Source organism: Typha latifolia, chromosome 13 (assembly GCF_019914945.1).
Source record: "Typha latifolia isolate L0001 chromosome 13, TyphaL0001v2, whole genome shotgun sequence".
NCBI classification, from domain to species: Eukaryota; Viridiplantae; Streptophyta; class Magnoliopsida; order Poales; family Typhaceae; genus Typha; species Typha latifolia.
Genome location: NC_133098.1, coordinates 4085187 through 4113107, shown reverse-complemented (window position 1 = coordinate 4113107; position 27921 = coordinate 4085187). Strand labels below are relative to the sequence as shown.

At 36.4% G+C, this 27921-nt stretch overlaps 2 protein-coding genes across 6 annotated transcripts; one reads left to right on the top strand and one right to left on the bottom strand.

Moving 5' to 3' along the window:
- The first annotated feature begins 131 nt into the window (after positions 1-131).
- LOC140799967 (pentatricopeptide repeat-containing protein At3g25210, mitochondrial) lies at positions 132-2311 on the top strand. 2 transcript variants are annotated; one of them, XM_073154563.1, is made up of 3 exons: positions 132-993; positions 1098-1480; positions 1942-2311. In XM_073154563.1, the coding sequence occupies exons 1-3, from the start codon at positions 185-187 to the stop codon at positions 1953-1955; spliced, it is 1206 nt and encodes a 401-aa protein (XP_073010664.1). In that variant the 5' UTR covers positions 132-184; the 3' UTR covers positions 1956-2311. The 2 variants fall into 2 exon arrangements, with proteins under 2 accessions (XP_073010664.1, XP_073010663.1); XM_073154562.1 differs by lacking the exon at positions 1942-2311 and having other exon boundaries at positions 133-993; positions 1098-1767.
- Positions 1739-27921, bottom strand: LOC140799966 (kinesin-like protein KIN-7I). 4 transcript variants are annotated; one of them, XM_073154558.1, is made up of 32 exons: positions 27685-27921; positions 27490-27579; positions 25886-26004; positions 24457-24570; positions 24289-24370; positions 24143-24210; positions 23973-24047; positions 23712-23857; positions 23529-23631; positions 22328-22408; positions 22070-22138; positions 21933-21992; positions 21677-21838; positions 20995-21051; positions 18846-19097; positions 18707-18772; positions 18445-18630; positions 18272-18376; positions 17640-17729; positions 17329-17478; positions 14700-14813; positions 14522-14608; positions 14241-14444; positions 13972-14142; positions 8660-8866; positions 8445-8534; positions 8233-8370; positions 5964-6061; positions 3420-3498; positions 3203-3340; positions 3017-3088; positions 1739-2260 (listed from the first exon to the last, which is right to left on the bottom strand). In XM_073154558.1, the coding sequence occupies exons 1-32, from the start codon at positions 27806-27808 to the stop codon at positions 2039-2041; spliced, it is 3819 nt and encodes a 1272-aa protein (XP_073010659.1). In that variant the 5' UTR covers positions 27809-27921; the 3' UTR covers positions 1739-2038. The 4 variants fall into 4 exon arrangements, 3 of the variants coding, with proteins under 3 accessions (XP_073010659.1, XP_073010660.1, XP_073010661.1); XM_073154559.1 differs by having other exon boundaries at positions 18445-18627; XR_012111130.1 differs by lacking the exon at positions 5964-6061.

Here is a 27921-nt window from a genome sequence, read left to right as displayed (position 1 = left end):
TTTCTATATCTGGGGAGAATTAGTCTTTTGTCCAACTCATATTTAGGCTTCGAGCTCATGAATATTAAAAAAAAAAAAAATAAATAATAATAATAATAATAATAATAATAATAAACTCTGGCTGCTGCTTGTGTTTTACAAGCTAACATACAAAGTGGCGACTTAACTGCAATTCCAATTCGAAATGAGCCTCGTACCCAAACTCCGCCTCTCTCCTATCTTCTTCCAATCCAAGCGCCTCTTCCTCCTCCTTCCTCCCCAAAACCCTAACGTTAACCATGATTCGTTCTTCCTCTCTCGTCACCTCTGTTCCTCCTCCACCGAACAAAACCCTAACCCTTATCTTCGCGGCCCCACCCAGCTCGAGAAGCAATTCGACTCCTGGGTCGACCGCCTCAAACCGGGCTTCTCGGGCGACGACCTCGCCGCCGCCGTCAGATCGGAGCCGGACCCCGACCTCGCCCTCGACCTCTTCCGCTGGGCCTCCCTCCGCCCCGGCTACCGCCACCCTCCATCCGCCTACCTCGCCGCCCTCTCCGCCGCCGTCTCCTCCCGCCGCTTCGCCGCCGCCGAGGCCCTAGTCGACGAGATCCTCGCCGGAGCCTGCCCGCCCGACCTCCCGCTCCTCAACGCCGCCGCCCGGTTCTGCTGTTCCCGCCGCCACCTCTTCTCGAAGGCCTTCGACTTGTTCAAGAAGATGCAGCGGCGATCCAATTCCGATGCCGGCGGCACTTGCCGGCCAAATCTTGAGACCTACTCGATGCTGCTCTCGGCGGTGCTCCGGCGGATCGGGAAGCCGCCGGTGGCGCACGTCTACCTGCACGCGGTGCGATCCCTCGCGAGGCAAATGAAGGCGGCGGGGATCGTCCCCGACGTCTTCGCGCTCAACCAAATCATCAAGGCGTACTCCAGATGCCTTGAGATGGACGATGCCATTCGCGTTTTCAAAGAGATGGGTCTCTATTGCTGCGAGCCCAACGAATTCTCCTACGGGTATGGTTCACTCACCATTATAGACAATAGGTCTTACTGTTTTGAAATCAAGATCTTTTTGAGACGATATGGAGTGTGGCTTGTAATCTCTCATTTTTAAACAGGTACATTGTAAAAGGGCTGTGCGAGAAGGGAAGGTTAAATCAAGCGATGGACTTCTTCGGAGAGATGAGGAAGAAGGGTTTAGTGCCAGGGGCAACGGTTTACATGGCGGTGATCTCAAGTCTTGCATTGGAGAGTAGGTTTGAGGAGGCAATTGAGGTGACGTTCGATATGTTAGGGAATGGGAGCGGAAAGGGGCCAGATTTGTTGACATATAGGACACTGCTTGAGGGGCTTTGTAGGGAGGGGAGGGCGGAGAAGGCCTTCGAGTTGCTCGACGAATTGTCAAAGAAGAGAGGGAACATGGATCGGAGGATGTACACTGATTTGTTGGATGGGTTGCATTGGATTTGCCAGCCTCAGGGCCAATTGGGACAAAGTGCAGGTTTGGATTCCACTGACTAGCTCACTCTAGTGCATGAACCGTAGTGTGTATTTATTTGTATTGAAGACATCTTTTGTCAGCTTCAATTTCATACTATTAGCTCTCCTATTTTTCAACAATGTATTCCACCAAATAGGCAGCATAAATTAATCCAATACCTGCAACTTGTCCTGCTAATTATTGTTCTTGTTTTAAGAAACATGAGTATGTAATTGATTCAATATATAACCATTGGTTCGACCACATCTATCCATAAAATACATAATCAGCAGGACATCTTTCAAACATTTATCTATTGATAGATAATAAATAGACATTATATCATATGTTGGCCACACTACTGTGTTTTCTTTTTCACGATACATTAGCAGGAGCACAGCATCAGGGTACTGAAATAATCTAAGATGCTGTATTGAGATGATCTGTGTCGAGAACCTGACTAACTTCTAATATTGTGGTAGTTGTGGCTCCCTAATGTTATGTGCTCTCTTGTGAACTGGGAACTTCAGCAGCTAACAAAATTTAGATTCTTCTATTGGCTGGACTCTACGGCAAAATTCATTCTTTGGTTGCAAGTTGTTTCTTCAAGCTAAGTATTTCAACTCCATAAGCAGCAAGTTGCTTCTTCAAGTTGGTAGATGCTTCTTGAAATTTTCTGTTCATGAGGTTCATCTCATTCATCACCTCTTCATATCTTCCGCGGAACGCATCTAACTTTGCTTGCGTTGAACGAAGCTGCATCCTGAGCTTTGTCTTTTCCTTATTGTACTTCAGAGCTTCCTGTAAATATGAACTTGTTAATTGACTGCAAATACTACTTGAGCTGCACTACATCATGTGTAAGAATTGCATTTAACAGAAAAAAAAAACTACTGGTATTTAATGGGTATCTGAATGCGCTCACTCATCAATGTTTGTAATATAGATGTTGTGCTAAAGACCTAAAATGAGTATGGGCCTGAGCAACGTAAAACAGGAAGCATATCATTGCAATATCTGATGAAGCTTGAGAGAAATATGGGTGAGGAATTCTAGGACAAATCATGAGTAAACAAATAATAATTCGGTAATCAAAGTAAGGTTCAAGTTTTCTACTCGAGGACTGGAAATATAAAGGTGCCAATAGGTATCAGAACCAGCACTAGGAGTATCATCATGATACACCTCGTGTCTACCCAAAATGCCATAAAATCACCAAATTCTTGATCTTGGTTGGTAGAAGATTAGAGCTTGTAGATACAACACCTAGGTGTAACATTCATAAAAAAAATGTTTGAAACTGTATCATTTTACACAATACCTGATGAAAGAAATTTAAGTGAAGCTTCATTTTACATATGAAAGATCATAATACCAAAGCATGTTAGGCAGTGCCAAGCATACTGGTTAAACTGGCACCTTGCCATCAAGACATACAGGCATGCCCTTGTGTCATGGCATGACAATCTTTTATAACAGATAAGGCACTTTATGCAACTAATAGAGATAGCAATTATTAGATTGGCAAAAGCACAAAAAGCAAAACGGCAGACATACATTGTGCATCTTGTCTTCCATGCTATATATCTTTTTTGCCAATTCATCTGAATCACTTTTGGCTTGCAATAGCTGTATAAAGAGGAAACACAGCTAGAGACTATTAGGATTCGTAAGAGCTACTATTAATTCAAGAATTGTTTTCCGGTACAGGAAATATTTGTTCACTACATGGACAATTTGTACCTTAAAAGAGGTTAACAAATCAGATTTTGTATCCATCTCCTTGAGTTGCAGTAATGATTCATATTTTTCACCAACAGGAGTGCTTGCTTGCTCCTGCAGCTTTTGCACTTTCTGGCAAAGACTAGTTTTAGACTTCACCTGAAGTGTACCATAACTTACTGTTACTCCAGCTACGTTAATGCACAGTAAAGAAAACAAGTCACGCAAGAAGGCTTACGTCCTCAATTTCAACAGTGTCGACAATGTTTTCTTGTAGCTCATTTCTGAGATGAGTAAGCTCTGGAGTATTTACCACACTATGCAGAGAAAAGCACAAATCCATAGTCAAAAGTCAATGAACACCAATAAACAACAGGTACAGTGTTACAATCTACTGTAAACTCTGACAGGAAATAAAACAAAAGGTAAGCTTCTTTAAATAATTAAGACTGATCATCAACAAATAATAATTGCTGAAGCTTCCAGAATACTGGATAGCAAAAGATGTCTCAAGACGCACATTCTCAGAAAACCCATTTTCTGGAATTTAGGATGAATAATTGGGAATCACAATTAGACCTCACCATATATATTCAATGAGCCATTCCTATGACAGTAGAAAAGAAGTGAACAAAATAGAATCAATGCATCTAAGATCTAAACTTCTATCTATTTGGTTAGTTTGTAGAATTTTCTCATTAGAACTGAAGAATGATATGATACATAACAGGAGCATCTCACAGTCAAACAATGGAAACAAACCTTGAAATTTGTACAACAGGAATCTACCTCTTGTTTCGCTATGTTCTGCAAAAGGAGATGTTCTTTTACATCTTAGCTTCAGTGGATTCAGCCTAATTTGGTCAGAATTCTGACCTTATATCACTATTCAAAGCCTCGCTTATAACAGAGCAATGCCTGTGTTGCTCCAAACTTCATAAAATTAATGGGTCTTTGGGCTTGGATTAATATGGGCTTCTTAAAGCCTATTTTATAGGGGAACAAATCAAACCTGAAATTCGTAAGTCATAATAAAGACCACCTTCCTAAGCAAAACAGCTCAAAATTTGAGCTCGGTATAACTCAAGTGCCCTATCTGCACTTTCCTTCCTGGAAAGAGCATGAACTAAGTATTCACTCGTGATATGTAGTGCTTATCAACATAAAGAAAACCCGTCTATAATTAATATTCCACAAGTAGCATGTGGAGATTTTCCTATCCTGCTTAAGAAAAAGCAAAGATATGTAGACATATTTCTCATAACTATTGTCATCAGACATAGTTCACATAATTTATGTCCTCAAGTTCATTTTGTACTACCTCTTGATCACATTAGTTGATCACTTCCTGAATGAATGATTAAAAGCTAAGAAGCACAGACACGGATACGGGACACGAATACGACACGAGGATACGACAAATTTTTAAAAAAAGGACACGATACATTTAGGACACGGCAAAATAAATAAATAAAAGCATCATATATATTATCGATATGTTTAAAGAAATATTTTTCTAAACTTATAGTAAAAATACACAAACATGCATAAATTATTCATGAGAGAAAAACAAAACGTATACAATACTACAAAGCCAAAAATAATAATGCTAATATGTGATAAGACAATTCTATATTATAAGAATAAATATCTAACTACCTAAGAATAAATAACTAACTATCATTACTTAACTACAGTGGATGGCATAGGCGAATCTGTGATTTTACAATAATTTGCATTAATATTAATTTTCTTGTATGTACTAACTTGTGATTGTTGCATTATATTTACATAGCATATGTAGGAATTTTCTAAAATTGATAATTTATGTTATCAACTTTTATAGTATATGATAAATCTTATGTCCAAAAAGTTTTCCAAAGGTGTCTAAGGAGTGTTCGAATTTATTCTATAATTTTTTAAATATGAGGTATGTCGTAGAAGTATCCGACACGTGTCCAATGAGTGTCCGACGAGTGTCGGACACGGACACGGCATGCTATTTGAAGTGTCCGTGTTTCATAGATTAAAAGCTTTAGATTGGGAAATGTTAAGCTGAGTTAAGAAATTTATTAAGTCCAACTAAAACTTCTTGAAAATTAGCTCGGTTTTGTAAGATAGAATAAACAAATAGAAGGGAACATTAGATGAAAGTGAAGAAATATCAGTGAGATATGTCTATGTAAATTACAAATATATGCAAAAATTGGCTCCAGCATTATTTGCCATTATTTGTTGCTTAATTTCAAGGAAACAATGACTTAAGTATGAATTCTTATCAAACAAACATAATCTTCATCACGAGGAATATCAAACAGAAGATGCCTTGTATAGTTATATAGAATAGCACAGACCACTGATAAAGATTCATCTAGAAGTAGTGTATCAGTCGAGAAGCAAAATAGGAATTTCACCCTATTGTTCTAATTTATACTAAATCATGAAGTAAAATCCTCAGAAGATTCTAACTTAGAAAGCCTAACATCTGGAATATCATTACCAAGAAAAGAAGGAAACAAAAACATCACCATCTGGACTTGCAGAGGCACTTGTTATCGAAAATTAAAGCCCATTCGTATCCGAACTTCCACAATGGAGAGTTCCTTGCAGAAAGCAAGGGACAAAAGAAAAGACTAGGAAATTTTGGATGTTACTGGTTAAATGCATCTGGGCAATATATATGCTGCACGCCCAGAGGGCTTGAATGCATGACATTGTTGACATTTAATATTCTAGGTGAAACACATTCTTTTCCAAAAGCACTATCAAAAAAAGAATTAACCTGAATTCCTTCTCTCTTTCGGCATTTTCAGTGGAAAGAATAAATCTTTGCTCCAGAACACTACATTGTTCTCTACAAGACTCCAGCTCATGCCTCACCTATTCATACATTATTATTATAAGGATAAAACATAGAATATAACTTCAATTTGTGCATATGCAGCAAAATAAAATCTATATATTGCTCCAAGGATAACTTGAATATCAAGACTGTAGTGGTATAACTTGGAATTTTTGAGGTAAGAAACATGTAAGCAAATGAACAATAAATCTTGCTAGGCAAAGATGAGAATGTTGGGAGATCAATTACCAATTTCAGAAGAAGTCATTTGGATAGACTTATTGAAATGATAGATATTGGAAGAAGAATATATATATATGAACCTAGACACAATTGAAATAAATGTTATTCAGCATGTAGCAGTCACCACTATATATCAGTAGGAAGATGATCATGAGGGCAGTCCGTTCAAAAAGATTCTAAACTATGCCCTATTATGACCATCTTTTGGACAGCCAACCATAGATGGAACTAGGTTCTTCTCTTAGATGATAAGAAGACTGCAGGAATCAATTGTACCTGCATCAAATTGCTAAATGTTAATATTATCCAATTTCTATATTCCCACAATTGTATTTCAGAGTAATCAGTAATATACCATAAATGAGAAAACTAACCACACTCATTGACCTACATAGGCCCTTACATTTCATCTGTATTAGGAACCACATTATTTGAAAAATATCATCCAAGAGTGTTATACCTAGTGAACCCCATAATCACTCCCTCAACAATTTTAAGTTTGTCAATTACATAGATCAGGACTTGAATGGAGGATCCAATTATTTATGACAATCTCATGGATCTAACACTATGCTCCTAATACTTGCTGAACTAGTACTCAAATGCTTAGGCAATCATACTAGTTGTCCATTTAGATCCATCACAGGAAGAACAGTAACTGTTGGATCAGTTTCAGTTCTAAACGGAGCTCTACAAGCATGACCCATCAGTTATTTATCTCTTAATATTGGGTTGGTTCGGACATATGGATAGAAACTGGCCCAAGTCGACCTAGTCCTTAATTTTATATCTTCTACTCTATTTGATGCTTTAAAACCAAATCCCACCTTAAACCTTGATGTTTCAAAACCAAATTCCACCTAAAACCCTGCCAGCAGAAGAGATTCCCTTTTCAACCTTTCATAGCGTATAGGTGGGTATGAAGAGCAACGTCAGGCAGGCAGAGAGCATATGGGGATGGGGATACCCATGGAGATGAATGCCAACAGAGAGCAGGTGGATGGCACTATCTAGGTATTGTACCATGGCACAGTATATTTTCATGTTGGTAACCTGCAAGCATGAGACAACTAACATGCACAAATAAAAGCATGTTAAATATATTGTACCATGGTGCAATATATTTTCATGTCATTCCCATTAATTATATTGTACCTTGGAGCAATATTTTCATGTCGGCAACACGCAAGCATGAGATGTGCCACCTGACATTCACAATGCTGCGGAGCACTGAATCCTTCGTTTTAACCCTCTTCCTCTGTCTCTCTTATTGGTCTTTCTCCATTAAAATTATATCAATCTCATTCTTTAAAAAGGTGTTTGTTCTTTTGTCTTCCTTAGATGCTCATGAAACCCATTGACTTGAATATTCAACCTCAAGCATTAGATGTATAGATGTAATTTCCAGGAAATATCCAAATGCATTATCAAACAAATAAAAAGATGATTAAGATAATAAATAACTGCTCTAAGTTGATAGGTGTTTTGCTTTCTAAGAATGTATCTCCTAAAATTGGACATAGTGCCCAATTATTTGTTAAAAGGAATCTGATAAATTTTATTCCTTAACATATTATTATTTTCTCAATTAGTAATCATTTCTAAGCAGTTGGACAATATCAACTCAGGATTCAAATCTGATAAAGAGCAACTTAACATTCTAACATTGGCTTTGTGCCCTATTATTTGTTAAAAGGAATCTAATAAACAATTAACAATCATTTCTAAGCAATTAGACAATATCAACTCAGGATTCAAAATCTGATAAAGAGCAGCACAACATTCTAACATCAACTTTGTATTTCTTAGGAGCATAAATAATAGATTTACGTTCAATCCTAGAATGAAACAAAAGTGATAGCCTTGAAGGGGTTAACATTGAAAAGAGAAAAGCCATAATAGAGAACAGAAGAGAACTCACTTGAAGTCATGCATGATTTATGCCAATGTCTATATAGAAAAATACCTCAGATAGATCTTCTGATAACCTGTGGATCTCATTGTTAGATATCTTCACTCTGTCATTAGCTTCAATGAAAGCTTTTTCCTTGGCTAACCACATTGACTTTTCTGCCTCCACTTCTAGAAGGGCATCTGTAAGTTGCTGTAATGAATGACAAGAAGTAATTATCCAATACTTTTTAAATGATGTTATTAATAATTGAAAAAATTGATTACCATTGCCATATCTTCTTTTTCTCTTGACAAGGAATCAAGAGAATCTTCCAGGCTTCTACAGAAGGACTCTGATGCAACCAATCTTTGCTTCTGCATAGTAGTAACTTATTTGAACCAAGTAGCAAACAGATGGAGAAAGGAGTGAACAGATAATTAAAGAATAAGTCATAGGTATAATTGACATCAAATAGTTGTACACAAAAATTTGAACATACCGTTACAGCAACCTCCTCCTTTAAAGATTTTATTTCAGAATCAACTATATTCATCTTGTTTGCAAAAGCTTCTAGTTCTGATTCCAAGAACTGATCTCTGGCAATCATATCTTCCTTTTCTCCAACCACACTGGTAAAAGCCTCTTGTAAAGAAGCAATTTCTGCTTCCAATTCAAAAGCATGTAGTTCCAGTGTTTGGTAGTCTTCCTGAAATTTTAATAAAGATCATAAAGATGATAAAAGGGAGAATACTTATGACTTAATAAAGATGCACCACAAGACCAAGATAGTCAACTGCATGATAAGAATAAGTTTGCAAAACTTATTTAGAAAAGAAGCCGAGACAAAAACATGATCAACTATGAAAACTATCTTCATGTCAAACCTTGTTCAGTGGAACCTCATATCATATATCTTTAGTTACATTTATAACTACTGCAAACAAACAAGGTATCGAGCCAAATTCTTCCGGCAAAGTATAAAGCAAATCTTAGTGCGACAAAGCAAACCTCCAATTATTCATTGGCATGAAATGAAAGAAAAATACTTGCCACGCTCTTATCTTAGTAACATTTTGGATCAATGGAATAATTTTAGACAAGGAAATAAGTTAGTGAACAATTATGTCTCCCAATTTGAGAAGTATATATTGAGGTGTAATGTTGTGGAGGATGAGAGGATGACGTTGAGTCATTTTAAGCGTGGCCTTAACAACGATATCCAAAGAGAGTTAGTTTTTCGGGAAGTTACCTCCTTGGATCATGCTTACAATATTTGCCTAGGCGACCAATTGGGCACACACCTTCCAATTACGCACCTACTCGTGTAAAAATTGTTTGAATTTTACTTTTCAAAACTACCCAAACTGTCGCGCATGTCCAACATAACAAAGGAAAATGGCTCCTCCATGAAATTACACTTGTCAATAGCCCCCATCAATGTTACAAATATAGATAGGTTAGTCATGCAGCATCAAACTGCATTCAAAAGGCCCTTTACCTTGAGATATAGGATGACATTATAGAGGAAGACGAGCTTGATAACCAAGTTTATGAGCCTAACCCCGATGGCGTCCAAGATAGTGACGACAATCATAGTTACGAAGACCATACTGTTGATATCGTTCGTTGTGCTTTGATGTAACCCCGAGAGACCGATGATTGGTAAGGAATGCAATATTTCACATTCATATCAAATGTGGGACCAAAGATTGCAAGGTGATCATCGACAATGGAAACTGCATTAACGCCATCTCTTCTAGCGTTGTATTTCGCTTGGCATTAAAATCCACATCTCACTCGAATCCTTATAAAATATCTTGAGTCAATGATTCCTCAATTACTATAAATAAGATATGCCTAATTCCTATCACTTTCCTTTCTTATAAGGAAGAGGTGTGATGTGATATTGTGCCGATAGACGTAGGGCATATTATTTTGGACCGCCCTTAATTATTTGATCGTGATGAAACCATCTTTGAATGTTCCAACTTGTGTTCCTTTACTTTCAAAGGCAAGAAGATTAAGATAAATCATATGTGTCCAAACATAATTCATAAAGATAACAAAAAAATGCTCCTAGTAAAAAGAATTTGCACATAATAAATTCCAAAGTATTTAAAAAGTAAGCAAACCAAGGCTCTGTTGTGTTTGCCTTAGTAGCTCGTGAAATTGGGAGCCCTACCCACACCGTCATTTGAAGAAGCTAGTCCTATACTAAATGAGTTTCAAGATGTGTTCTCGGATGATCTTCCAGATCAATTGTCTCCTTTGCGTGATATCCAACATGCAATTGATTTGGTCCCTGAGGCTTCTCTCCTAAACTTGTCACACTATTAAATGAGCCCCAAGGAACATGCTGAACTGCAACGTCAAATGAATGAACTTCTTACAAAAGGTTTTATTCGCAAGAGCTTAAGTCATTGTGTTGGTCCTGCCTTGCTCACATCAAAGAAAAATAAGTCTTCACATCAATAAAATAGTAGTCAAATATCGTTTTCCCATTCTGCGGCTTGATGACATGCTAGACATAATGGCGGAAGCTTTAATTTTCTCCAAAATTGATCTCAAAAGTGATTATCATCAAATCTAAATTCGTCCTAGCGATGAATAGAAGACCGCTTTTAAAACGAAATGCGGGTTGTATGAATGGTTGATGATGTCTTTCAGTCTATCTAATACCCCAAACATGAGTGTTATGACACAAATGCTTTGACCATTCATGGAAAAATTTCTTTTAGTCTACTTTGATGACATTTTGATTTCTAGTCGATCAAAGGAGCTTCATTTGAACCATTTGCATCAAGTCTATCTTGCACTTTGTGCTGCTCAACTCTATGACAATAGGAAGAAATGTTCTTTTCTTGTGGATCAAGTCATCTTCTTAGGGTTTATAGTTACATTTGAAAGAGTCCGCACCAACCTTGAAAAGATCAAGACAATCATTGATTGGCCGGAACAGAGAAATATTCATAATGTGCGTAGCTTTCATGGCATCGCTACTTTTTATCGACGCTTCATTCGAGGGTTTAGTACTATCATATCCCTAATCATTGCTTGCTTTAAGAAAGAAAATTTTCATTGGAGTAAGTTGGCAAGTAAAACTTTTGAAGAAATTAAAAGAAAAATGACAGTGGTGCCTGTAATGCATCAACCTGACTTTTCTAAAGCCTTTGAGGTGGAATGTGATGCCTCATGCATCGGAATTGGCGGTGTTTTTAGCTAGGAACGCCATCCTATTGCTTATTCAACAAGAAACTAAATGAGGTCAAATAAAAGTACTCCACTTACGATAAGAATTTCTATGTGGTTATTTAAGCTCTGCGCTATTGGCGTCATTACTTACTCCCGCATGAATTTGTCATTTATTCATGCTACAAAGCTCTTCGATTTTTAAATTCTTAGAAGAAACTAAATTCAAACATGCTCGTTAGATCGAGTTCTTATAGTACACTTTAGTACTCAAACATAGAGCTGGGGTTAAAATTAAGGCGACTAATGCGCTTAGCAGACAGGTTAGCCTTCTACCTACTATTAGCATTAAAGTCACTGGATTTGACAAAATGAAGGAAGACTACATCTTGTCCTGACATTGGAGAAATTGTTCTCACTTTGCTAAGTGACATGAATGTAACTTTAGACAGTTATTCTCTCCAAAACAATTACCTATTTAAGACTAACAAACTCGGTATTCCCCGTACATCCGTACGTGACTTCCTAGTTTGGGAGATCCATGGCGGTGACCTGTTAGGTCATTTTGGACGTAATAAAATCATCAAAGAAGTTGAGCATCAATTTTACTGGCCAAGTCTCAAGCGTGACGTAGCAAAATTAATTGGCTATAAGTATGAATCCATTTGAAGTTGTTCATAGTTTTAAAGCATGCAAACTTTTAGATTCTATGTCATCTCATGCTACAGTCTCTAAGTCTGCTGAAGTATTTGCACATCATGTTTATTCTTTGCATCAATAGATTACTAAGCGAATTGAGGCGACTAATTTTCAGTATAAAATACATACCGACTTACACAAGCATGCCAAAGAGTTTAATGTAGAAGATCATGTTATGATTCATGTTAGACCCAAACGGTTCCCTTCAGGAGTTGTTCGAAAGTTGCATACTCGTAGTGCAAAATCTTTCCAAATTCTAAAACGTGTAGGGACTAATGGTTGTCATTGATATTCCCTCTAATTACGGCATTAGTTGTACTTTTAATATTGAAGATTTAGTAGCTTACCAACCGCTTATAAACATCCCCACTGAACCATATACTACATCCGCTACTATTTCAGACATACCTAATATACCACCCACCACTTCTTATTTTCTTTCCACACTACAAAAAAAGATAAGACACTATTTTAGATGATCAAATAACATCTACTGTAAAAAGAGAGGTTCACCATTTTCTAGTTCGTTGGTAAGGTAGACGAGAGTCTAATTGTACGTGGATCACTCACGAGGAGTTACAGCAACTTGACCCTGACATCTTAGAGTACTATCAGAGCCGTTCACACCCCTACTCGACTAAGTCAAATTTCTTCCACCACGAAAGAATTAGTGTGGAAACCACTATCCATCACGTTTATTCTCGTAGGCACAAGAGGGCTACACCCATAACCCTCTAGCTTAACGAAGGTTTTGACTAGCCTTATAGGGCTATTTTCATCTTTCTATCTTTTTCTTTACTTTGCCTATATAAATATTTCTAATCCTTTTTTATTAGTTAATGAATATTTTGGGAGTTTGCACAAATTGAATATTTGTTGGTGGATTCCAACGTCGGTGATTCCGACACCCAGGTCTGAGTTTAGTTACTTTTTCCTACTTGTTCTCTGCATCACTATTGGCATGACAATCCTTGTGTATAACTTTGTGTATCTCCCTCGATTTTGTATATTAACATTAAAATATTCTTTCTCCATTCAAGTATTGTTTTATGCTTTATAACTTTGTTAAATATACTAATTGACCAAATTGATCTCATATCTCCTAAATGCTTCCATAATTCTACGGGAACAATGAGGAGCTACAACTCTCCATGTTTCATCTTTTTCAATCATTTTTTATGTCAATCTAATTTCTACTATAATTATATTTTATATTAGATATTGTCTATCTAACTCTAAATTTAAGACACTAACAACACTTTAATTGAATAGAATACAAAAGGCTCCACCAGTATTTCACATCCTTCTCTTTCACAAAAGCTCTTTCGTTTTCATCATTTATGCAACTTATATTACTTAAATCTCTCTCTCTCTCTCTCTCTCTCTCTCTCTCTCTATATATATATATATATATATATATATATATATATATATATAATTTTGTCCCTACTTTGTACTTAACTTAGGATAAAGATTAAAGACTATTATTATATGCCTCAAACTTGGTCGTCTTCCTAAATGGTAATTTTATAGCTGTGTGAAAAGCTAATAACAGTGTTCTAGACATCAAAGATTGTTCCATGGAAGTTTGTTGAGCTGGTAAAACAGTAAAAGAGGCAAGTGTTGCTTCTTGCTAATAAGGTGATATGGCATCAAGCTTTTCCTTGTAAATATTAGTACATGACATTTCAACAAATTTGCTTGAATAATTTGCACAAATCTCTGTTACAAAATTGTTAAGGCCTCTTTGCTCAACAATTAAGATGATCTGAAAAGTTAGTTGGACATAGCTTTTATAATACTTGGAGTATCAGAGATAACACTTGCAAAGACATGAAACCCAAGTCTATCTTTACCATTGATTGGCAACGAAGCAGTTCCAACTTCAGAACAAAGATCTATGCTGAAAATGAAAAACTATACCTGGAAAGTTTGCTCAACTGCCGCATTGAGTTCCTTCGATTTGCTGATATCAAATGACTTTGATTCACGCCTTCTATCAAGAACTGAATCACGCTTCCGAATATCACGTTCAAGGACATTCTTTTGGCTATGCAAGTGTTTTATTTCCCGTTCAGCCTGCACTTTCTCACTCTAGAGGGACAAATTGGCAACAGATAAGAGATAATGAACTGATTGTTAAGAGGAACTATGCTGAAAGTCAGTAAACAAAAAAAATATAGTGAGATAACCTCGAGTTTGATTTTTTCCTGCAAGGAGTTTTTAAGCTTGGACTCCGTTTCTTTCAGCTTCACTTTTGTCTTTTCAAGTTCTTTTCTCAGAGATTCCTTTTCTCTTGACAAGGAAGAAGATGACAATGATGCCACTTCTTTCTGGAGGCTGAGAAGTTGACAGAGGATGCTGTCCTTCTCCAAGTCATGTTGAAGAGTGAGATCCTACCATTTGAAGAAAAGCCAGTAGAATATCAAGGTCAAGAAAAATATAGATAGTAAATAATCAAATGGTAACTAACAGCCATAGCCTTCTCGCAGTTGTGGAAATTGGATTTAAGCTCCTGAATTTGATTCTGGTGGTCTAGTGCCTGATTAAGCAAGATATTCTGCACATGGATCACATAAATACCCTCAAGAGTTTGAATATATTGTGTGACAGCTAATGGTACTTAATTTGAGGATATATCCAAATCACACCTTTTCTACATCGACTTCATCAGTTTTCTTCCTCAAGAAATTCTGTATTTTCTCATAACTGCCAATAATGGATCTGAATTGCACCATCTCCTGAGAAGCAATTGACTTGAGTTCCTAAAAAAAGAAAACAAAGAAAAATAAGAAATGATAAAAGGTATCTTATGGTCCCCCAGTTAACAATTTACACACACATAAGTGAAGCTGACAAAGGAATAAATAGCAAAGAGTACAAAAGGAAAACATAAATGAACCTAGGAATCATTAATGTAGAGGAAAATCAATAGCTCTAAGATTCACCAGAGTAAACCCTGCTTCTGTAAAGCTATAAAAACAGGAGAAAGAAAATCATCTGGCAAGAGTAAGATTGCATGCTAAATCATTATTATACAGATTCACATCTATAATCTGACGAAGCATAAATTTTCTGTTTCTCTCGGAAAGATCTCAAGAGTCCATAAAAATTTAGCCTATAAAATGAACCTTAGACTAACTAGTCTTGATACAATAGCAACAATCACACAGTTTACATAAGATGACAACCATGACAAGTTTCCAGTATAATCCCAGTATTTTCTAGCAATGTACATCAAATGTTCCCTAGTGTATATCCATATATCCAAGGTCTGTAATGAAGCTATGTTTACAGGTTAGTACGTCATGAAAAGCTACGGTTTGTTGTTGACTATTTTGTTTTTTATGTGGATGTAAGAAAAAAAAAATTTGTCATAGTTATGCATCATGATTCCACCACATAAGAAAAGATAAATCTCGGTGCTTGAGCTCCAGCAGTGGAGTGTCTTAAGGGGGGGACGTTATACAAAACTGAAATGTAGAAAAGTTGTTTTCATGAACTGAAAACTGAAAACACACCACCAGAAGGCCAGTGCAAACCTTCCCTAGAAACATGTGCTTTGTGCTGCATATGTCAATGTCATTTGAATTAGCTGTTTATTTCCTCATCTTCTCTATTTGTCAACTTCTCATATACTTCTAATATACTATATTCCACTATTGAACAATTATTCATCAATCTGGAAAACTATTTGAATTCACATTTACTACCTTTTGTGATACCACATGCAAGGTATTGAAAAGCGGAAAAGGCAGCCGTGCCGCCAATCCACCTGGCACTCGCAAGGCGGTCTACCACCTTGGCGGGCCACCATAGCACCAAAAGGCGCTGGGCGGGCCATGCGGCTCGATAAGGCGGGTTGGTGGTTCGGCCCGCCTTATTGGCTTATCGATTAGGATGAAAGAAACAGGACGGATTATCCACTTAAAATAACTAACCCATTATATATAAAAAAAATCCTTTCTCTCGTTGCTCGCTCACCTCTCTCTCTCTCTCTCTCTCTCTCTCTCTCTCTCTCTCTCACTCAGTGAAACCCTAAATCCCTAAACCCTTTCTCGTCCTCTCTGGCTCTCCCTTCGACGGCTAGTGGCAACGAGTGATGAGGCAACTAAGGCGGTGGCTTGCGGCAAAAACGACAAAACGGACAACAATAAGGTATGGTCACTGTCCTCCTTCCCTCTTTCTATCACTTAGTCACTCTCTCACGATCTCACACCCTCTTTCAGTATCTCCCTCTCACTCTCTCACTCCCTCTCTCACAGTCTCTCAATCTCACACAATCTGAAAGGTTTTTTTATTTTCAAATTTCAGTTGTCTTAAACTCTTAATCAGTTAATCTATTGACTATAAGTTCTTAATTTAAATAAATCAGTAATTATCTGCAAATCTATTGACTTGTTTTAATCGGCTAATCACTTAGTTTGTTAATTTGTTAATCAGTAATCATTAATTTGTTGAATGTTGATTAATGATTGCTAATCTATTATTGTATATAATGTATATAATGTAATTATCTGCAAATCTATTGAATGTTGATTAAAATTTATGTATATAATGTATATTCTGTATTATATAAGTTTTATTTTATTTTTTATATTAAAAATGCTAAACCGCCTTGTCACCCGTCTTGTCGCCCGTCTTCCGCCTAGGCGCTAAGCGGTGAGGTGACTGCCCACCACCCGCGGCTGCTTTTCAAAACATTGACCACATATATGCAGAAATATGTGCATTTCTGGACTTGATACATGCACAGCTGTGAAGATTTGAAAATTTATTGTTTATACTCATTCAAAGTCAACAAAGCTCAAATACAAGGTAGAAAAGCTGCGTTGAAATATGCAGAGGGAAAATAAATATCTCAAGTATACAAAGCATAGTAAGAAGTTTTGTTTTTGACCCCATGAAAATACAAAATATCTGGACCATAGCCGACCAGTTTCGACTGATAATGTTCCAAAACATAGGTCAAGATCAATAATCTTACAAGTTTCAGCCTTGGCAATTAGCTCTGGCATTAGTTTTCAGTAAGTTTCAGCCGTTACTATTCTGTCTCAAGTGAAACTTCAAGCCATGATACAAAAAACAAAGTTCAATTTTAGGGAAACAGATTTAAAATGAAGAGCCATTCAACAACCACTCCTTCATATATATCCTGTATATATGAAGGGGTAGTTCTACATATATGATCCAAAATTTAGCATGCCTGTATATCCTGATTGCAGATAACAACTGGAAATCATAGAGAATGCAGATTCACATATTTAACAAAAATTTTACCTGTAACATTTGCGACAGGATAGCAAAGTTCTGGAAGAGCTCTTCAACAACACAGAGAATGGTATCAACCAAGTATCTCGATTGATCAACTTGCACAACTACTCCTTCGACTTCGAGCAATATATTCAGAGAGGAATTAGCCAAAAGATCCTAAAATGTTCCAACAAAAGAACTTCAAAAGAAAATAAAAATAAATAAAATTAAAGAAAAACATTCACAGAAGGTTAAAAACTAAAATAATAAAAAAGAGTGAAGGAAACAATAAACGATGTTTAAGTTAAAAGAATGATGCAGTTAAGAAAGAAAAATACTTCTTTATATGATCCAATAGAGCCCACTGAGCAAAGTTGTTCACGAGCAATTCTAGCATCTTCATGTGACCTAATAGCTTCTTGACGGAGCTACCCTCCAGGAAGAAAAGAAAATAACAGGATCAGAGGAACATGCAATATTTAAGTCAAGTATAATAGTGTGGTAGAACATTATGGTGACACTTTTCGTGCAAAGATATTAGTGCAATTTGACTAGATATACAATCTCAAGGAATATCCCATATATGTTCAAAGGAGCTAATTAACTATAATCAGATAATAAAACACAAAAAAGGTAATCAAGTGCAAGAGAAAAGCTCAAAGGGGGAGGAAAGCTAAAAGTCTGTGCATGAAAATTTACATATTGAATGGGGTCATACCAAAATAGAATAGGAAGGAACCAACTGATTGATAGCAGAAATTATTGGAAAAGTAGAATGTGTTCAGGTACTGTAAAACTTACAATGTTACTACATTCTGTAACATTGAACCAGAATACAATGCAGAAACTTCATCAGATAAAGAACAGAACATTATGAAAATCCCGAGTTTGGTGCGAGATTCCAGTCCAAATGCCGCCTCTCAGAAGAAACACAATAAAATATATTTAAAATGAAATGTTTTATCTTTACCTCTTCATACTTCTCACCAAAAGAAATGCTTTGGACAGTTGCTAGCTCAAGAACATTATCCAAATTATTCTGAATAGAAGCCTTCTCCATCTCTAGTAATTTAATCTGCCCACAGCTAAATATATAGTGATAGAGCAAAGTAATCTAAATATAGTGCTGAAGATATCAACTACCTGATCCTGGAGCTGTTTGATCACAAGAATTGCTTCTGACTCTCTTATAGTTAAGCTTTTAAGCCGACAAGATTCAGTTCCACTTGTTTGACTTACAGAGGAGATACTGCATCTCCCTCCAGGAGTGCCCTCTGACTCCATCAATTTACTTGTTGAGACCTCAGATCCAATACACTCAGCTTTCTCCTGGCAAAAGCCGATTATTTTTCATAGAACAGCAAAAGGATTCAAAAATAAGCCAAGAAGGGAAAAAAATAAATACCTGGGAATTATATTCTAACAGTTGATCATCATATTTAGATTGCTTTTCTGCTGACATGCCACTTCCCTAACAAATAAGAAAACCTAACAGTCACTAGTTTAGATCTATGGTGATAAGAGAATAGAAACAGAATACCCACAAAAACTGAATCAGCTGCCTTGACATTGATTTTCCTTCTACTAGTAACGTGCAACAAAGCATGTGCATCAGGAAGAGAAGTGTGCTGTATATCTTTAGTCTCACTATCATCCAGTGACCCAGGATCACAATTAAATAGATCCATGGCGACTTTGTTTTCTTGAATTAGTTCCTCAAAAGGTAATGGCAAACTCATGTCACGCTCACGTCCAGTAAGATCTCCGACAGTAGCAGCTTGTTCAAGAATGAGCACCTGAATATAACTAAAGATGCTCAAAAACCTCTTAAACCCAAGATAATTTATGAACCCAGCATTAATCAGGAAAATTGGCAAAAGCTAACGAACTATAAATATTAAGAATATACCAACTACGGAATTTCTCTCATTACAAGACATCATTAATACTAACCAATAGTGACTCGATAGGAGTTCAGAAACCAGCAGAACAAAAATAGATGTCAGATGCAACTTTTCAGACCTACAAACTTTCTAGACAATCCATCATTCATGCATCGCATACTTGCTAAGTCATCTGAAACAATGATGGGCATTAGATTCTTCCAATACTTTGCCTCCTAAGCAAGCAATAAGGATGTCACAGGCATTTGGAACATATTCATCTATTCAAACCAGACAAATTATGTGCAACTCACTCATGGAGACTAACATATCTACCTCAAAAACAAAAAGTAAAAAAGAACAAACAGCCAACGAATTCAAGTTTTCTATGAGACTGTACAATCCTGTGATCTTTGAAACATCTATCTATAATGGCTAGCAATAGAAAACCTCAAAGAAACTAGAAGCAGCTAGCCAAATGATCACTACAACAATTATTTTAAAAAAATTCCAGCTTAATGTCTAGAGCTCCCACCTTAGACAAAATATAACTAGGCTCCACTTCAATCTTGCCTAGGTGACCGCCCTAGTATCTTGAACCATGTTCTAGACTTTAGTATGTAGGATGACTTTGAAATTCAAAATTATTGTAGGTCATAATGAATTAGTGGATTTGAATTGCTTAGTATGGCTCTTAACAAGAATGCATTAATATATTTCTAGATTGTATGTATGAATTTTAACTTTGTCTAATTATTCGTTCTTATATTTGTTATTTTTTAACCGTCTTGAATTTTGGGCACTCCCCTAGGCACCCGCCTAGCGCTTAGGCATCCTGACACGTTGTCCACCCATCTACTGCCTACAGTCTTTTAAAACCTTGAGTGCAACTTAAAAAGAGGGCAAGATCTATGCAGCTTTATCATCATTATTAGATAAGTTCTCGTTTCTCAAGTATATGACATCAGGGAGCATGAGAGGATATGGTTTCTTTTTTCACTTGTACTAGAATTCAGAGATACATGTGCTTTGGTTTATCCAGATTTTGATTTTCTTGTTGGGTAAATAGATATTAACAATCAAGGAGTTTCCATGACTGTGTGACAAAGCATGTTGATTATCCGTCTGCACAACTGGCATGACAATATTCGGCACAGTTGGCAAAAAGATATGGAGACCTTCTAAGTATCGCCATGCATTGGCACACCTGCATAGCATAATCTGAGTGCCTACCATGTGAAGTAGTAACATCTATTTTTCCTAATTTCATCATGCTATTTTCAAATTAAAGTTCATAGGCAAAGTTCTTTTTTTAATGCAAAAAAAAGAATACAAATCTAGGTACTTATGGATAGCTGCGAGCCTGAGAATATATGCTAATCTTAATTAGCTGTTAAGGCTTTCATAGTTGAAGATTATAGCAATACTTCTGTTTCAATCAGACAAATGAATCAGACCAGTTTTTTTGTAAGCAGATTCTGTAGATAACCCAAATTAATGTACTACAAATTGGCTTCCAGTGAAATGAATTACCAAAGTATATGTGAGAGAACAAACCATACAAACCTTGTAATATAATTTGCCTATCTCATCAACAGAAAAAAAAAATGGCACTCAGTACACATACCAAGACAAAAGACCATAATAACTAAACAGAGAAAGATAGTGTATCCATTAGGTAAGAAATGGAGAAAGAATACAAAAGTTTCTAACAACGACAATCCTAACAAATGCAGGAAATTTCAAGGATCATATGAAACAAAAACTGAAATATATGGCTGTACATAATATAGAGAAACATTTTTCTTACCTCATTAGGGAACTTCATTGAGGAGGGCCCTGGGCACCATGTAACCCGCCTTTTATTCTGCACAATGAGGAGCCAATTTGCAAAAAAATAAATATTTTAGTGGATGGAAAGAATGAAAAAAAAAATTTCTTTTTTTTCTTTTCGGGGAAAACCATCCAGTAGGAATAAGGGGATTTGGCACCCCAGCAGTTCATCAATTTTGATAAAATGTGTAACTCAGAGAAAAGATGTTAATATCATGTCTTAACAAGAACAAGAGAGTCATCTAACAAATTATTTCTTGTGCAACCATTTCTTTCATATGCTCCAATTATTTTCCAATCATGAAGGATAGCCAGCATGATCCATCGAGGAATGCATCATGTTTCAATTCCTCTTATTTTCAAAGACATAAGACGTTAGCTGAGACACCCGCAAAAGTATATGTAGCCACAAATTAAACAGATGAGGCGACACACCAACGACCAATAATATTAAAAAATGAGTTGTTGAAACATGCAACTGTGTCAGAATGAACAAGCAAAGGAAGAAAACATCACACGAAATAAGAAACCCTGATATCTCTATATCTTCCAAGAGTAGCTCCCCATGGAAGTCAAAAGCACATATAAAACGAAATTGTACAGCTTAGGGTATAATTTGTTTTGGCATGTGATGAGCTATTGAGAAGAAAAACAATCACCTTTTTAGTGCATGTAGGCTTCTCATCCCTTTCTGAACATAGCACCAATGAGCTAAGATTTGCAATTTTCCTTTCCTGCTCTACCAATCTCTTCTCACTTTGAGCTTTAGCTTTCTTTTCCTCCTCCAATTCTAAGGCAATCCTCTCCTTCTCCAACTCACTCTAGAATTGTGTAGCTCAAGTTAAAAGAAATTTTTTGCAGCCATAGTGCACAGTGATCTTTATTGAAAGAAAAAGGTACAAAATGACTATTAACCTGTAAAAGTGTATTTCGCAGGTTCAGAATTTCTTCTTCCCAGTGCTCTGAGTGCGAGCTCTACACCCAAAAAGAAACAATCTAACTGAAGTTTCTAGCACATCAACTGAAAAGAACATAGGGAAAACAAGGCAAACCAGTAATTTTGCTCGAAGCTCCTCAATTTCTTTTCTCTGGCGCTTTAACAATGCAGCATCTGTTACAATCTATTGAAGAGAGCATGGCAATTTAAATATTTAATCAAAAAAGGTATCTAAACTGTAGAAACAACTTAAAATGTTAACACCCCAACTGGCTTACAAGAAACTGAAACTTTAGCATCGAAAAGAATATAAAGCACACTAAGAAAACAAATAGAGAAAGAGAGAGAGAGAGAGAGAGAGAGAGAGCAAAACCTCATTGACACAAGCACAATTTGTAACACGCAAAGCTCTACTTGCAAATTGGAGACTGCTTTTTGTTTCATCTGTATGAACCTACAATTTCAAAATGACAGAAAGATAATTCTCTTATGTTTAAGCCAATGTAAGAGGCAAAACAAACAAGATTACGGAAATCAAAGAAATTAATCTTTGGTCAGCATCAAAGTTTGGCTTACTTTATATCTCATGTTACTAAGAGAGGAGACCCTTGATTGGTAAAAGAATATTGTGAGAATTAGATTTTTTTTATTTTTTTTTTATTTTCAGATGTATTTTTTAGCTATTTGTTTTTAGAGTATCATTGGTTAAAACTCCTATAATCTAGGACATTTGGTTGTTAGTTTGTGTTTAGATAAGTTTTGTTAGGATTCGATTAGTTTTTAATTTAAAAGAGTCTTAATTTGTCTATAGATTAGATTAGGAAAGATTCAAATAAGTTTAAGATATGATTTGATATAATCTCCTCCTCTCTTTATATAGAGGTGAAATTCCAAAAATAAGAAGAAAATTATGGAAAATTGAAAATATTATCCTTGTGGATGACTCCACATCTATCAATGTTCCTCCTTCCTCCATGCTTTCTTTATCCCCCACAATCTAGTTGGGCTTTTTTCGTCCCTCAAAGTCAGGTGATCAATCTTCTTTCATCCACAACTAGGTAAGTTTGATCTTCTCTCCCATCTTCTATATTTCCTATCTATCTAGCTATGCCAATATGGAAAAGATACTTGAAGGCAAAAAGGTGATTCATTGAGGCCCTATTTTTCCTCCTTTAGTGTGGGTCTGTGTACCTCCTTATCTTTTTCCATATTGTTATATTTTTTCATCCTAAGACCACATCAAAACATCACCATGAGTGGTGTCCTATTCAAATAGTACAAATATCGGGAGAGCAACAAGTCAAAAGAGAATCAAAGAGAGCTGAAGAGATATATGTCTAGATAAAAATGAAAGGGCCCTATTTGGTCATGTCATCAGTATAATTTCAAATTACATCCATGATAATATCAATAAGTTGATGAAACATCTATAATGATACATCATGAAAGTACAGGAACTACTATTGGTGAATGCTTAGACAAGCACTCATTATTACTTGCCAAGTAATGTGGCGCATGACCTACAAAAAAGAATTTGTACCACCATATAAAAATTCCAGAAAGGTTGGTTGTACCTGTGCAAGAGTTATGTTACAAATGATGGCAGTGTTTGCATTACCACCAAGAGCAGGTTGCAAGATTCGTGTGAGCTTGCTATCCCGGTAAGGTACATGACCCCTGGTATCATCATTCAGCATTGGCAATAGTTAGTATATTATTGGCTAGCAATGACCACAGGGCAAAAGATTAGAACTTACCCTTGGCTCTCTGCACCTTCACTTAATTTTTTAATGACAGTGCCTAGTGTCATAAGGCTTTTGTTAATATGAGAACCCTCTTTTAGGCGCATACCCTCTGCACCTGTCTTGGCGGCACGTTCTGAACCAGCTAAATCTACTAAATTCTATGACAGTGATAATTGTGGGAAAAGTATAAGCATATTGAGAGTTACACAAATAATGTAGGAAAAATATGATTTCTTTCTGCCAACATAAAGCAGTCTCACTGCTGTCACATACAAGTACTGATACACGAACTGCATCACAAGAATCATCCATTTCACCATCTTCAACCTTTTCCCGACTCTCTACGATCTGAAATTACATGCAAATATTATTTATAAAAGGAAAGGAGGAGAGAATTAATGTTGCTAATGAACAGGAGCAGACCCAAGGAATGAAATATATACCATACGAAATATAGTATGAGACCTACTGCTATAAATATTCATGTTCGTCTCTCCAATATGACGATGAGCTGCATGAAGAAAAAAATTTACCATAGTTCCATCATTTGAATATAACAAAGTAAAAGAAACAAGGACAAAGGGCATACATTCTCCAAACTCCATGAAAGCAAGGACTTGCTCAGGACATGTAACAATTTCTTCTTTCAAACCAGCAACATATATGCCTCTCTTCAAATAAGAAGGAACAACTGGAACATATAAATTATGATAGTAATAGAAGGTGCTCAACTTTGAAAGTTCAAGTTAGTCTATACCTCGAGACTCTCATGAATTTGTAGCTTGCGATGCTCTGGAGCTAGCAAATCATTGATTTCCTCATTATAGATCTCCATGTAAGACATGCGAACAAGAAATTCTCTATCTACATCCTAGAGGCCAAGAAAATAATAAAAGTTAATCAAAACAAATATTCAATATACTATGCCACAGACCATATGTAGCAAGCTGGGTATAGCAAGTACATTTTATACCATTTGAATTGCTGACATATATTAATGAATTATTAATAAATGCAATCTAGATATATCAAATGATGGGAAAGGTCCTAATTGCCAAAAAGTTAAAAGTAAATATGGATATAAAATATAAATGCATCTTGAATAAATTGACAAGTTAAACATTGTACATCAATGTTAAAATTAGATAAGGGTTCGTTTGGTTGATAAAAATTAGAGAAAAGAAAGTGGTGAAAGTTTCTAATGCCCATCTGGTACCTCCATGACCACGGCATCAACCTCATCTTCCTTAGCCTCAACCCCTAATGCCCTCCACAATTTCCCTCATCACCAGGGACAGCACCGAGGCCACCATCAACATCAAGCTCATCAACGCCACTCTTGGCTTCTCGCACATGTGGGTGAAGATGCAGACATGCCTCCGCCACATAACCTCGTCCGTACATTGCTACATCCGGTACCTATCTAAGTAGAGCCAACTCTCAAACAACCCGTGCGCGAGCTCATATGCGTCACAACTCCCACAAGCGCCACACCACTAAAAGTCGATGCATGGAGCAGCAACCTTTAGGGTCTATTTCGTTGCTGGAAAGTAAGAAAAAAAAGTGACAACTTCATGGAAGTCTATCACTTTATGGTGTGGGATGCACAAAAAAAAATATGGTGACAAGTGAGTTTCTCCACTTTTCTAAAACCACCAAATTTTTCTTATTTCGACTCATTTCACTTTCTCTTCTAAAGAAAGAGTGTCATTTTCCACCTTTTTATATACTGCATGTCACCATTAAATGTCATAATTACCTACTTTCACCATTTTCAATTTTTACCAAATACTAATAAAGTAATAAGTCATGATTAATGAAACCTTCACCAAGCCTCTTGAGTTCAACTCCATCACAACATAGCATACAAGTAACCAGATTATTATGCCAAGCTATTATCTACAGCATGAGCTAAGAGATAAAAAGATTATGCATATCAAAGAAGGAAACAAGAAGCAATTTGCTAAAGAACCAAAGAAGAGATTTGTTCAACTAAGAACTGAACCATGACAAGCAGTCAAGTATCCTAGTACCTTCCCAGCTTCTATAAATCATTTTGAAACAGCAAACAAATGTGGAAACAGCATCTCCCACATTTATAGGTTAAAAATGATCTTTCTTGACTGAATTGTAGGGAAAGAGGTGGAAGAGATGAATGGAAAAAAGGGAAGAAGAAGAGGAATTACCTGTTGAATACTTTCAAATAAGTCATGAACAGCAAGAGGGATAATCCCTGGTTCGGCAACAGACCCTCTCATTGTATGTGTTTTACCACTATTAGTTTGACCATATGCAAAAACAGTACCTATTTGAAACATAAAACAGAAAGGGGATTAGAACAAACATCTATTTGTAAGTTTCATAAATGTGAAATTTTCAACAACAAAAAAAATGCGAAATTTCATGGAGCTTCAACAGAAAAAGGGAAATATTGTCAAGGCTAACAAACTTGAGCAGGAATTTAAAAATAAGATTGTATAAGTTCCTGGCTATGAACTCCAAGAGCATGTAAACTAGGTCAAATACCAAATACCAAATTTGAGAACTAGAAAAAAATATTCTCAGAGCCATTTGGAGTGAAAATGATTTCCTTCTCCCCTCAGCATTTAAAAACTAAATCAGCGGATTGATGCTAGAAGCTCAGGAGACTCCAAATGCTTAAGATTTCCCTCTCTTTTTCCCTCCTCCAAATTACTGTCAACCTCTGTATAGAATGAGAGAGAGATCATCCCACCTATTCTTTCTCCTTACTCTAGTGCTGCAGATCACCAAATTTTATCACCTTTGACAGCCTAGGAAAGAAAGGTGTTTAGCCAACACCCCAAGATGCAAACTCCTAAACATAACAAATTAAGAGGAACCGGAATAGTAAAAGATAACATGGCAAACATTATGATATATGTTGAATAGACTTTGAATTTCAACTGCTTCCTTTGGAAACCAAGTCATGTTACAGTCATAAAAACCTAGCTTTCATACTGACATACTGTACTAAGTAGTGGTTTCTTCATTTTTGTTCTGTCTTGAAAACATTACAAATAGCACTGCAGATGAACATTTCCACAGGAACAAAAGTAGGAAAAGAGAATGAGCAATATGCCATTTCCTAATTGAGAATTGCTAGCTTTTTGAGCTTGAAGCAGAGTATGAAAATTTTGACAGAAGTAATGAAGAGAACTAGCAAAATCTAATGCTGACTACTACTTTTCATAGTTTAGTTCAGATAAAATAAAAGGTTCCAAGCAAGAGTACAATAAATGTATTCTCTGACATTATAGACCAAAAATTAACATGTCAAAATGAGAAGCATGTAATATTCGAATGAGAGGCATGTGATATTTTCTCAATACTAAGAAAATATATTAGACCAAAGGCATGTGATATTGAAACCTCGGGAGGACCCAAATGTCAACAATATTCCTCTTTCTTCCCTCCTCCAAATTACCTCCAACCTTCATACAAAATGAGAGAAAAAGCATCCCACCTCCTCTTTCTCCTCACTTTAGTGCTATACTAGATGATCACCAAGGGTTATAACCCTAGGAAACAGAGACAACACCTCAAATGCAGCAAACCCAAAATCTAGATAGAGACTAGAACGAACAAAAACCCATTTCTACTTGTGACAAGATAATCTATCGACATACAAGCTCCTAAACAAGAATGTGTCTATGAATTTGTGTACCCAATATTCTCACAAATAGCATCATGAATTCGCTAAACTAGGCTTAAGATTACAAATTGCAGTTAAAGGAGAAAGACCCAAACGGGAAAGTGGACAGGAACATACCGTTAAACCCTCGTACGGCAGATGCCACGATGTCCTTGGTCCGAGATTGGTATACAGCTGCAGTCTTACAATCCTCCCCGAAAATCCTATCTGAATATCAACAAAAAGCAAAATGCATCTTTGGTTTCATGAAAAGATTTCAAATTCCGAGGCAAATCGAAAGAATAGTAAACGATTAGACAACAAAGATCTCACCGAACTCGAATTTGGTGGATTGGTTCGCGAGGTTGATGGCGTTGCCGAAAATCCTCCAAGGGCTGGACTTGGATTCCTCGGGTGAAAGCGGCCTTGCGCGGACTGTAACGTATATCCTCTCCATTACTATAAGAAGAGGAGAAGATATTGGGGAAATTTGAAGGATTTCTTAAGTAGAATGGCAGAGAAGTAGGTGAAGTGAGGAAGAAATGGTTAGGGTTTGTGTTTCCTTTTGGG